The sequence below is a fragment of the Mercenaria mercenaria genome, unplaced genomic scaffold (assembly GCF_021730395.1).
Source record: "Mercenaria mercenaria strain notata unplaced genomic scaffold, MADL_Memer_1 contig_4535, whole genome shotgun sequence".
Lineage (NCBI taxonomy): Eukaryota > Metazoa > Mollusca > Bivalvia > Venerida > Veneridae > Mercenaria > Mercenaria mercenaria.
Window position 1 is genome coordinate 37,596 of NW_026462771.1, and position 13,425 is coordinate 51,020.

The window sequence follows — 13,425 nt, forward strand, 5'->3', positions numbered from 1 at the left end:
AAATACATGTCAGAGTTATGGGACTTGACCCAGTGAGGTAGGTAATTGATCTAGAAAAAGAAAAAATAAGTTTCAAATCAATATGCCTTTTAGAAATAGCTGTATGTACTTGCACGCAAAACTTTAACCAGGATTTTCCAAGTCCAAAAGGGGGCATAATTTGCTCAAAATACATGTCAGAGTTATGGGACTTGACCCAGTGAGGTAGGTAATTGATCTAGAAAAAGAAAAAATAAGTTTCAAATCAATATGCCTTTTAGTAATAGCTGTATGTACTTGCATGCAAAACTTTAACCAGAATTTTCTAAGTCCAAAAGGGGGCATAATTTGGCCAAAATACATGTCAGAGTTATGGGACTTGACCCAGTGAGGTAGGTAATTGATCTAGAAAAAGAAAAAATAAGTTTCAAATCTATATGCCTTTTAGTAATAGCTGTATGTACTTGCACGCAAAACTTTAACCAAAATTTTCTAAGTACAAAAGGGGGCATAAATTTGCCAAAATGAAGGTCAGAGTTATGGGACTTGGTGCTATCAACTAGTTTTATAACCCTGAAGACACATGTGAAGTTTCAATTCAATATCTGCATTAGTTTTGGAGATAGTAACTTGCATGTAAAACTTTAACCAGAATTTTCTAAGTCCAAAAGGGGGCATAATTTGCTCAAAATACATGTTAGAGTTATGGAACTTGACCCAGTGAGGTTGGTAATTGACCTAGAAAAAGAATAAATAAGTTTCAAAGCTATATGCCTTTAAATGATTGTATGTACTTGCATGCAAAAACTTAACCAAGGTGTGACGCCGACGCCGACGCCGACGCCAGGGTGAGTAGAATAGCTAGACTATTCTTCGAATAGTCGAGCTAAAAAGGCAAAGAGAGAAAATCTCAGATCTCATTTTGGGTTGAAATACGACCCGCAGACAAAGAAAATTGTCAATGGTATTGCAATCTGTCAGTTCAGCAATGGTATCGTAAAATACAGTGGCGGGACATTTAACTTAACGCATATTGACCGGCATCATCCGAGAGTGAAACTGGAAGTTTGACACATGTCCATGCTCTAAAAATAAGTTGTAGAAAGTAATTATAAGCTTTTTAAGAAGAACTAATCATGTTGAAACAGTGCAGTATAGTACATGCAATAACTTCCAGAATGTAATTGACTTACAGACATCTACATTCCTTATGTTAATTATTTTCTAAATAATTCTAATTTCTATTTCTAGTCATGAAACACTAATATTTCTATTCAAAACCTTGGAGTGATATTTGTTTTAGCTTCTGTTTTCTTTCTACAACCTATTTGAAGAGTATGGAGGCGTATAAAGGTTTTACAATAGTAAAAGAATCTAAAGTCACAAAACTAGTTGATGAAGCAGTATACTGCGGTACGTACTGCAATGAGATGATAATGCATTGATATATTATATCGTGGTATGCTTCAGGCGTATCATGACACCCCTATAATCATACATTAATTTGAACATTTCTTTAAGAGCAAAGTTATGGCAGAATTATTGCTTCTTAGAGACAGCTTTTAGACTGAAAGATTATGTTGTTTAAGGGTGACAGCTAAGTATTTGGAGTTGCCTGATGTTCTTTTGGGGTCAGCTTGAGGACCATGAACTTTTAGTATGGCCTGTAAATTGGAAGCTACATTCTATTGTTTTAGGGTGACAGTTTAAGAACTGGGAGCTGCATTCTGTTGTTTTGATAAACAGCTTGAGGACTATGGACTTGTATGCTGTTTTGAAGGTATGTGAGGACTTTGAGCTGCATGATACAGTTTAAAGGTATGCTGCTGTTTTGTGGTGACAGTGTGAGGCCTGGAATTCGCATACATATTTTTGCCAGACAGCTTGAGGACTGGGAGCAATATTCTGTTTTTTTCTGGAGACAACGTAAGGACTGGGAGCTACGTATGGTTGTTCCAGGACAGACTAAGGATTGGGTGATGCAAACTCAACATTGTTTATGGGAAAGAGCTCAAGGACTCAGAACTGCATGTTGTTTTTGTAGACATCTTGTGGACTGGGATCTGCACGCTGTTCTTTCTGCGGGGACAGACTAAGAATGAGGAGCGGCATACTTAACTACTTGGTAGTTGGTACAGCTTGAAGACTGGGAGCTCCATACTGTATGTTTCTGTAGGAAAGTGTGTATATTAGGAGCTGTATTCCATTGTTTTTAGTGACAGTTTCAAGACTTGGAGAGCTCTGCATGCTTTTGTTTTCAGCAGCTTTCTGTGAACTGGAAGCTGCATACTGTTGCTAGGACAGGGCTTGGAGATGCACACTAAACATCATCCCTGGAAAAGCTTGAGGACTGGGAGGAGTATGCTATTGTTTTGGGGGACAGGAAGCTGCGAATTGCTGTTTTGGGGGACACTTGTTGGGACAGTTTGAGAACTTGGAGCTACATGTTGAACACTGTTTCAAGTGGGGACAGCTTCAGAACTTTGCAGCAAACAATATATTGCAGTATATTTACTTAAGATTTCTATGATTGAAGCAGTACCTGTGAAGACTCATTTTCCGGGTGTTTTGCCAGTATAATGGGTCTAGATGTTGGCTGACTACTACTAGTATCACCATCGTAATCTCTCTCCTGAAATGAACAAGTAAGTTGATAAAAGTATATTATCATCTCTCACCAGTATTTTTAAAGTCATTGCAGGATACACCATTTGTGTCTAACAGATGGCTGGCCTGAATGGCTGTTGGCTGACAACACACGAGCTGTTTGTAAAACACATATGCCCCTTAAGGTGCACTGCCAGGGGCAACTAAGTATTGTAACCTTGACCTTTGACCTAAAAAACAACATGGTTCATCTACTAATTACAGGTGAAAATCTTGTTTGAAGTTTGAAGACTGTAAGACCAAGCATTGTTCTGTAATTCAAAACCCATTGTCAATGTCAAGGTAAACTGTCATAATATATGCCTGTCACAGCAAATAACATTAGACCTTTAAAATACTTAACATATTGAGAAGTTAAGTTGTCTAGTTTACTATTTTAATCTTTCAATCATGAGAAAAACATAAATTTGATTAAAACTTCCATTATGGCAAACGAAGTGCTGATTACAATTAATAATTCATCAATACAAGAACTGTCCGTAAGACAGCACGCTTGACTTTTCTCAGTGCCTGCTCTGAATTAGAGCTTTGCAAGTAAAAGGAGCATAAGTATTTCAAAATTCTAATCAGATTTATGGGGATTGTTACTTATGGGGTAGTCTTTGATAGTAAATAATAATTTTAAGTTCAAGTTATCTTAAGTTGATAGTAACAGAGATATTGTACGTTATATAAAACTTTAACCAAAATATTCTAAGTTAAAAATAGGGCATAACTCTGTCAAAATTCAAACAGAGTTATGGGGATTGTTTCTCCTGGTGTAGACTATGACAGTAAATAACTATTTCAAGTTTCAAGTCAACAGCTTTGATAGTAACAGAGATATTTGACTTTATCAAAAACTTTAACCGACAGCGACCCTGGGGTGAGATGAGAGCGCAATAGCATTTTCTTTGAAAAGTCGAGCTGAAAATCTGTAAACAGATCCCTTGGAAGCATAATATGCAACCAAAAAAGAATAATACAAGACTTGGTTTGATTGAGTCTGTTCATGAGAAGTAATAAAATGTGCAACACCTTTCACGCCCCCTAGCACCGGCTTAAGTGGAACTCTATTACACATCTATTGAATAGACTCATGAATGATCCCAAAGGACCAATAAATATAAAACACTGAAATTCGCGATGAAGTTTTTCTCAGGATTAAAGGATATAAACTTCTTTTTTATATAAAATTTCTGTTTTCTGTCACTTAAAATGGACCCCCCATCAATACTTTTTGAGCTAGGCGTGTCATAAGGTGAAATGTGCATTTTTGACTATTTCAGGGGCCGTAACTCTAAAAATAGGGGGCGGAGCCAGGTGAAAAATAGAAGGTGCATAAGTTCATATCATGATAAAGACTCATGCAAGGTTTCATCAATTTATATCAAATACTTTATGAGCTAGGCGTGTCACAAGGTGAAAATGTGCATTTTTGACTATTTCAGGGGCCATAACTCTAAAAATAGGGGGCGGAGCCAGACGAAAAATAGAAGGTGCGCAAGTTCATATCATGATAAAGACTCATGCAAGGTTTCATCAATTTATATAAAATACTTTTTGAGCTAGGTGCATCACGAACTTCGGATGGACGGACGGATGCACAGAGCAAATCTATATGCCCGCACCACTCATGGGGGGGCACATATAATATAAGCAATGAGTAAAACTTTAACATTACAATAAGCATATTCTAAGTCGAAAAGGGGCCATAATTCAGTCAAAATGCTTGATAGAGTTGCCTCCTCCTTTTTACAGACTGGGGTCATGATGGTAAACAAGACAGTATGCAAAATATCAAAGCAATATCTCAATGGACTTTGAAAATATTTTGGGTGGTACGCAAACTTTAACATTTATTCTAAGTCAAAAAGGAGCCATAATTCAGTCAAAATGCTTGAAAGAGTTGCCTCCTCCTTTTTACAGACTGGGGTCATGATGGTAAACAAGTATGCAAAATATCAAAGCAATATCTCAATGGCCTTTGAAAATATTTGGGGTGGTACGCAAACTTTAACATTTATTTTAAGTCAAAAAGGGGCCATAATTCAGTCAAAATGCTTGATAGAGTTGCCTCCTCCTTTCTACAGACTGGGGTCATGATGGTAAACAAGTATGCAACATATCAAAGCAATATCTCAATGGACTTTGAAAATATTTGGGGTAGTAGTTTGTGTGACGCTCACGCCGACGCGAGTAGGATAGCTCCCCTATTCTTCGAATAGTTGAGCTAAAAATGGCATTATAATTACATTCTAAACAAAACCGCATTTATAGCCTTATCAGTGTTGTATATGTTTGTGTTGTTTTAACACTCCTTAATTGGGGGCCAATCGAACGGATATAAATGCGTGATGGATATACAATTTCTATCAGCTTTCATTCATTAAGATTACAGTATAGAAATAACATTCATGTGAAATCATTTTAAATTGAACAGGTACAATCAATTATGAAAGTTTCATAATGAGGTAAAGTAAATAATGACGCAAAAAAAAAAGATCATTGATCATGATCATTTTTTTTTATAATTTCATAAAAAGTTAGTTGATATTAAGCAAATATACGTTTTGCTGTGGCAGTTTAAAGCACTAACTAAGAATATTTTTATGATATTTTTATATTTATCTTGCATTCATGGAAAATTTATCTGTTATCATGATATATTTTTAGTTTTCATTAAAAACCGTCATTATTGTTGCAAAAGTTTTCTGAAAGTTATGTGGTGGGAAGTCAATTTTGTTTTAAATCAGATATTTTATTTACATAACAGAACATTCTTGAACATCAAAATCCTCCGAACATAATTTCCGTCTTTAATTTGTCCTAGGCTGACCTTGAATTTATTATCTTTTTTTTTTTATTTGTTTTTATTTTGTTACACTGTGCTGCGTAGTTTTGGCAATTTATTACCTAAAAACTAAAAATAAAATCTATGCAAAAAATTTATATGGAAATACCTTACGTTCCTCACTTTTTTTTCTCCAGATAAGCCAATATCACCGCTATACAAATGCCTGCCGAGAAACGAAAGTAGCGGTTTGCAGTGACAGAAATAGAGATGTACTGAGCTGTAATTTGAAGATTTTCTTTTTATTTTCTTGTAGAACGCGATTATAAGACGCGTCCCACTCTTTGGACTGGAAGTATGACTACTAAAATGTGTCTTATAAGCGGTTATGTACGGTAGCGCAGGACACACATCTTGCGCAGATAACAAATGTAATATTTCGTTCTCGTTATGACGAAAATCACTTTTCTTTCTAATTATTTTCTACTCTGAAAACATTTTTTAAGAAGTTACATAAAAGTATCTTTTGCAATTGAAATATGTTTGAAATATCGGCGTCAGTTCAGGATTTGCTATTAGCGCAGGAACAACATCCCGCGCAGGCTACAGATGTAACAATTAAACATTATATTCAGATTTGCAAAGCCTAAATTTTAGATTGTAATTGGAAAAACACAGTAAAAGGTAACATGATTTATAAAAGATATTCAAGTTATTGGAGTAATTTTCAGATTTTCTATTAGCGCAGGACACATATCTTGCGCAGCTACAAAATGTAAAATTTCGTTCACATTTTGACAAAAATTACTAGTTATTCTATCTATCTCACTATAAAACATTAAAAGAGGATATAAGTATGAAAGATCTGTAAGAATCGTTTTTTAAATTCTGCTTATTTTTTATTTTATTTTTAATCTTAGCCATGTCAAGAGATATGCTCACGTTGGTAAAAGAATTGTGCTTTTTCAATGTAATAATAGCGATATGGTGAAATGTGCTAAGTGTGTTGCAATTCAATCTTTTAAGTACGTCTTCTTTATGTTAAATATCCAGTATAAAATGACTGTGTGTGATCGAATGAAGTAAAAATACTTTAGATATAAAAAAGAAAGAGGACAATGTGTGCCATCCGAAGGAAATCACACCTTCACGCATGTTTTATTGCATGTTGTATCATATTGTAGATATTGAAACCTGGTGACCGACTGCTATGAATTTACTGATGTTGAAACAAATTTATGACACATATTTTTAAAACCAAGAATTACAATTTTAGTCTGTAATTGTTAAACAATGTGAAAGTTAACATGGTTTATGGCAGATATACAAGCTATCAGAGTAATTTCCAGCTTTTCTATTAGCGCAGCACGCACATCTTGCGCAGCAACAAAAATGTGTTCACGTTCTGGCGAAAATTACTCTTTTGAACTATAAAACATTAAAAAAAATCAATACGATCCGATCTGTAAGAAATGATATATATTTGAAATATCGGTGTCATTTCAGGATTTGCTATAAGCGCTGGATCGACATTCCGCACAGGCTACGGCGTTAATTAAAAAAACAAAAAACTTTTGTTATAAAATATACTTTGGATATTTGGTGTTATTTTAAAGTTTTCTAGCACCTATGACAAATGACTGTTAATACCGTCTTCAACAGAAATTTATAGTCTGAAAGCTACCAGGGACATGAAACATCTCATTGAAATATTGAAATAACCGCATAAATAAGCTGATTTATTTAAAAAAAGTAGATCTATGTATTTCTTGTTCTTTACAAATTAAGCCCAGGGACCAAGTCAATTCACACCTTTACGCGTGCCTGATCGCCGTCAGTTTTAAAATTAAACAATTTTATGTAGGCCAACAAGTCTAGCCCTCTTACTATTCAATTTTATCGGGAGATATCATCCGTATGTTAAAAGCGCAGACTCATTTACCAAACGTCCAAGACAGTTACCCTGCGCATATAACAAATGTAAATAAGGTTGCCCGATTTACAAATTGTTGCGCAAATAACTAATTGGTTATTTGCGCTGCGCGATTTACCAAATGCGCAGATTGGCTATATGCGCGTAACAGTTACACGATTTTTTATGAAAAATAGTGACCTACAAAATATAGGAGGCGAAAGTTAAAAGTGCTGTAATTTTTTGTAAAACAACTTATATGGTAAAATACTGTATTATTATGAAAGATATGATGTTAATGAACACATCTGCATCATTTTTGAAAGGCAGTGGCTACGATTACGGTACCGTAATCCTAGCCTCCGATTCTAGGATTACGGAAGTTCCGTATTCCTAGACAACCCTATGAGGATAGGCTTGGATTACGGAAGTATTTAAGAGGCATCAAATGTCTGTTATGACATGCATAACTCTTATTGTATACTTACTTATTTCACTTAAACAAAAACGTATTCGGGTGTTGATTTCGCCCGATTCTATATGCGCGGAAATCTAAATTTAAGTGACAGGCAAAAACAAATCATTTAAAATATAGAAACTTTTTATAATCCTTTTGAGCCATTATTAAGAATATAATTCTTCATTTGTCTGCCAATTTTCAAAACAAAATATTTAGTAAAATGGCTGATCGATAACACGAGATAATAGGGCAGGCATGAAAAAAAACGCTATTTTATGTGAAATAAGTAAGTTTACAATAAGAGTTATGCATGTCATAACAGACATTTGATGCCTCTTAAATACTTCCGTAATCCTAGCCTATCCTCATAGGGTTGTCAAGGAATACGGAACTTCCGTAATCCTAGAATCGGAGGCTAGGATTACGGTACCGTAATCGTAGCCACTGCCTTTTTGAAATGAAAAGTCTTTATCTTAAAAAGTCACTGAAATACCTATAGTTGGACTATATTTTAAGTCTACTTTCGCTTATAATTTTTCAAGATTCAGGTACTTCATATGAAGCATTTAATCTGCTCCAAACTTTCAGTTTATATTCCATACAAACACACATTAATCATAAAATTTGGGTACGAACTGGCTATGGTACGAATGTAATCATTTTGACTCAGTAGAATTTACCTTTCGCACAGGTGGTCCGCCTCCTCGTGGACGGCGCCGGCGTGGACCTCCTCTTCCCCTATCTCGCTCACTGGAATCTGTCATTATTTAAATTATTAAAAGAGGTTGCATGTGGTTGGTTTCGCTCGCTTTTTCTCATTAAAAAAAAAAACAAGGATAAAGTACGTACTGTACACGGTATAATACCGGAACAGGTTCGCCACAAAGAAAATGTGTTCCTTTATTGTTGTCTACTACGTCCATACATTCAATCGTTTATCTACATATATTTAACGGGTTACTGCAGGGTTGCGTTTAGAGAAGCTGCGTTTTTTTCAAACTTGGCTGCCCCTGTTGGAACGTTTTCATTGTTATCCGATTCCACACCCATATAGACAAGTGCTTGCTTTTGCTGTTTTTCAGGTGAACGTATTGAAACCAGGGACGTAAGTAGATATCTATGTATGTCCCTATCTATCTCTCTATCCATCTGCTATTTAGTCAAGCCCCTGCTGGGGACCTAGACTTTGCGCGTCAACTAGCGAGAATGTTAAAAGAGTAAAGGTAAAGGTAAAAAGCAAGAAAAAGAAGGGTTAAAAACAGGACAGGTGTATTTAAGGTGAGATGTGCTCAATCTGGCTTACAGCCTGACTGAACACTGGCCCAGACGAGTTGACAACATCTGAAGGCAAGGCGTTCCAATGATGTACTGTACGAGGGAAGAATGAAAATTTGTGATAGTTAGATGAGGGTGGTACTTGAACGAATGCCTGGGAATGAGTGGTTCTGGATCTGGAAGATCTAGTATTGAGTGTTAGGAAGTCCGATAGTGGGATGGCGACCTGGTTATGCAAGATGTTATAGAACATAACCAGGCGCTGGTCAATGCGACGGAGTGCAAGGCGTCGCCAATTTAGGGAGGTCAACATGTTGACTACACTGGAAGTACGGCCGTAATCACGCTTGCCCTGCATGCGCTGCACAGATTCAAGGTGATCAATGAGAGTATCAGTGTGTGTCGGGGGGGGGGGGGGGGGGGGAGGGGGGACCACACAGTGTGGAACTGTACTCCAGCTGGGGCCGTACAAGTGTTTTGTATGCTTGTGATTTTAACCCTTCTGAGTGCACTTTGATGTTACGTCTTAGAAAACCAATGTTTGATTTGTTTTTTTTTTGGTGATGTTGTCAATGTGGTCATTCCATGTAAGGTTGTGTGATATTGTTATGCCAAGGTATTTTGCAGATGGTACTGTTTGTAAGATGGTATTGTGTAAAAGGTTCTGTGTTGGTATTGGTGTTTTGCGCTTAGTGATCTGTAATAGCATTTGGATGGATTGAATTTCATGTCCCATTTTGTTTCCCTGATTTTCAGTTGTTGTAAGTCTTGTTGTAGTAGGCTTGAATGAGAAGAGACAGAAAGATAGATAGCCGTGTCATCGTCAAAGAGTCGAACTTTAGAGTGTTTAACAAAGTCAGGTAGATCAATGATATAGATAAGAAATAAGAGGGGCCCGAGGACCGAACCCTGGGGAACACCTGAGGAGACTGGTATGGTGCCTGATGTGGACCCATTAACTACAACTGACTGTGACCTGTTATCAAGGAAAGCTTTAATCCATTTAAGAGTTTGGCCCCTTACACCATAGAAATGCAGCTTGCAGAGTATAATTTTTCATGGTTGACCATATCAAACGCCTTTGAAAAGTCAAGGAGTATGAGGTCAACTTGACTTTTCAGGTTCAAGAATTGAAGGATATCATCTACTAACATTAGTAACTGAGTTTGACAAGACCTCTTTTCTCGGAAACCATGCTGCAATTCATAGAACATATTGTTCTTTGTGTCCCTGTTGAAACTAAAGATCTTGTTGTCCATGCTTATTTGTCAAGGCTGTCAAGTTTTTATAAATTTCCCTCCATTTTATTTCATAAACTTCTTCACTTTTTGTAATTATATAAACCAAAGACAGGGGCGTAGCGTGATCAGTTTAGATGTTACTCATGGGAAGAGTGTGGGGGAGAGGAATCCCCTCCTCCGGCGGGGTCCGGGGGAGCCTCCCCCGTGGAAATTTTAGAGCAAACCAAGAGAAAGGTTGGCTTCTGGTGACTATTCTCACCAAAATTATGCTTCCTCAGTTTTGAACACAATATTCACACATTTCTTTTATTATCGTTTCGTGAACTTAGATTTTATATTTCAGCCTAAACATCTGCAATCTGTCACAAGACTTTTTTCTCTGTATCTTTATTTACTTGATTTCCAAGAATGTAGAGATACATTCCACGGAAATTGTACGTTTCGAAAATCAATGTTCATTGCAAGGACAATTGTTATATTGAAGTGCAACATGCAACATGCAACATGCAACATGCAACTTGTAAACATGCAACAGATGGCTAAAATAACCTTGGTCTATAAATCAATATAATGCTTACAACATTTTTCTTTAACTGCAATATTTAAAAGAGAATTTACCGTAAATGCTGGTTATGAGCATTTTAATATTACATATCGAGGGTTCAACGCAATAAGGCGTATCTGCATATAATAACTATAAGTAGATACGCCCTTATTGCGTTGAACCCTCGATATATTATGTGTACCCTAGGTTTAAAGAAATCGAGGTATTACCGTATTTCAAAGGTACTGAGGTGTAGAATGTATAATTATTTCATGCGTTAAATAATTTTGATTGATTTATTTTTTCGGCAATAAATTTTGGGAAATGGGTGTCAGGGCATAAGAAGAAGGTGACTGGTGTTGAAACTTGGTTTCTCTATACTCCCCCTTCCTACGACGGAGTGAAGTAGGGTTGAGTAGGTGCCTCACAGCATAATGACCCGGAAAGTATATTCATAACGTAGAAATTAATGGACTGATAGTTTATATGACTGATGTTGAATGTTATACTATGGCAATGCGGATAGCAAAGCCTAAATGTTAATTTATGAATTTGTTCTTTTGGCTCCCGTTGACTCTCTTTGGTTATGGGATTGATAATTTATTCCTCACGAGAAGGAACAAAAATTCAGTCAATAAAATGCTAGGGTTGTGTCTTCTCTATTTAAGTCTAGCTATGTCCATTGATCCCGTGGAAATGGTCAAAATAATTAATTATGTCTTAAATCTGTGATGTGGCAGTGTTTCTTTCTTTTGAAATATGATGATTTCCTTTCTTTCATAATTTTTGTGCTTTCTTTACTTTCAAAATTGTGTAAGTTCTGAAAGTGAGACGTATTTTTTTTATTCTCCTTTAAATTTAACTGTATTGGAGCTTAAAATTATATTTGAATTTGACTTTGTTTTATTTTGGGATCTTTAAGGCAGTTTCATCGCTTTGTTTGTTGTTTTGATGTTGTAGTTTGATCAGTTTATCCTGTGAGTTTTTTTGACAAAGGCCTGAAGACTGTGTTCATTCAGGTTTTGTAGTGCTTCTTTGTACAACAATTGTTTGTGTCTTGTATCAGTAATTGTAAGTTTGTAACCTTTTTATCACCAATAATTTCAGAGGTTACAACGCCTGTTATTCTTTGTTTGGGTGGAGTCCTTTACCTTTTTGTAAAAGTTCCATAAATTCCACATAAGCTTGTCAGTCCCGTACTGGTTGAAAACCGGTTTCGGGGATTATAGGATTGCGCTTTTCCATCTTTCCGTCTGTCCCTTCGTCATTCTGTCAGTCCGACCTTACGTCCGCAATTTCGCAATTTCCGGTCCATAACTCGGCCATTCATCAAGGGATTTTAATATTACTTGGCGCAAATGTTCCCTATGATGAGATGACATGTCATGCCCAAAAGACACGCAGAACCCTACCTCAAAGGGCAAGGTCACACATGGAGATCAAAGGTCAATAGGTTTTTTACCCGTCCGGTCTATAACTTTGTCATGCGAAACAGGATTTAAATATTAGTTGGCACATATATACCCTGAATGAGACGACGTGTCATGCGCAAAACCCAGACCCGTAGCTCAAAGGTCAAGGTCTCACTGTGAGGTCAAAGGTCAAGAAGGGGTTTTCCTGCCCGGTCTGTAACTCAACAATCCAAACACAGATTTTAATATCACTTGGCACAAATGTTCCCCATAAAAGATGATGTGTTATGCGCAACACCCAGACTCCTATCCTATCTCAAAGGTCAATGTCACACTTAGAGGTCAAAGGTCAAGAAGGTATTTTCATGTCCGGTCAATAACTCTGTCATCTATGAAGGGATTTTAATATCACTTGACAGAAATGTTCCCCATAATGAGACAATGTGTCATGCGCAATACCCGAAACCCTAGTTCAAAGATCATAGTCACAGTTGAATGTCTAAAGTCAACATTGATCTTTTCCTGTACAGTCTGTAAAATATTTTAATATAAGCTCGTTTCATATGAACCTAATTAAATTTTGCTGGTGTATTTTCTTCATAATTGCTTCCCTTCAGTATGATGATTTCTTACATTTTTTATTATATTTTCCCACCAATTCCAAAATGAAACGTTATCAAATTTGAAATCAAATACGTTTTTTTATATTTTTAGATGTTATAAGTAATCACCAGTTGGAGATTTTTTATATATGCAAATTTAATCAAAACGTTGTGTTATAACATATACATTGGCAGATAGAGAAAAATAGTTGTCTTACAACAGGGGACTTTCTATTTCACGGCAACACTTTCTTTGCTTGTTTATTTAAGATTCTAATATGCTTCTCTCTGTTAAAACACTCTTACGTTAGAATGACGTCACGTTAACGTGCGCTGACGTCAATGTTTTTATTGCGACCAAGAAAGAGCGCTACTATATTTTATCTACTGTTTTAGATTAAGGGCATATTAGAATCGGAATAATTTATAGCAAAACCGTGTTTTAACACTATTTATACACTCGGGCGGTAATACGTCGTACAAATTATTACGCCTGACGTATAACCACCATCGTGCTATAAATTATTTCTTAAATGTGACTGTTATGCAGTTACAACGCT

General features: G+C 36.2%; 1 protein-coding gene across 1 annotated transcript in view; it reads right to left on the reverse strand.

Annotated features, from left to right (window-relative positions):
- The window catches only part of LOC123533888 (nonsense-mediated mRNA decay factor SMG9-like), a gene marked incomplete at its 3' end in the record, with an annotated part of 45,711 nt that extends 37,084 nt beyond the window's left edge, over window positions 1-8,627 (reverse strand). The window contains 2 exon segments of the mRNA XM_053535148.1: window positions 2,522-2,611; window positions 8,472-8,627. Of these exon segments, the coding sequence (XP_053391123.1) occupies window positions 2,522-2,611; window positions 8,472-8,555 (174 nt within the window).
- Between the last annotated feature and the right edge of the window lie 4,798 nt (window positions 8,628-13,425).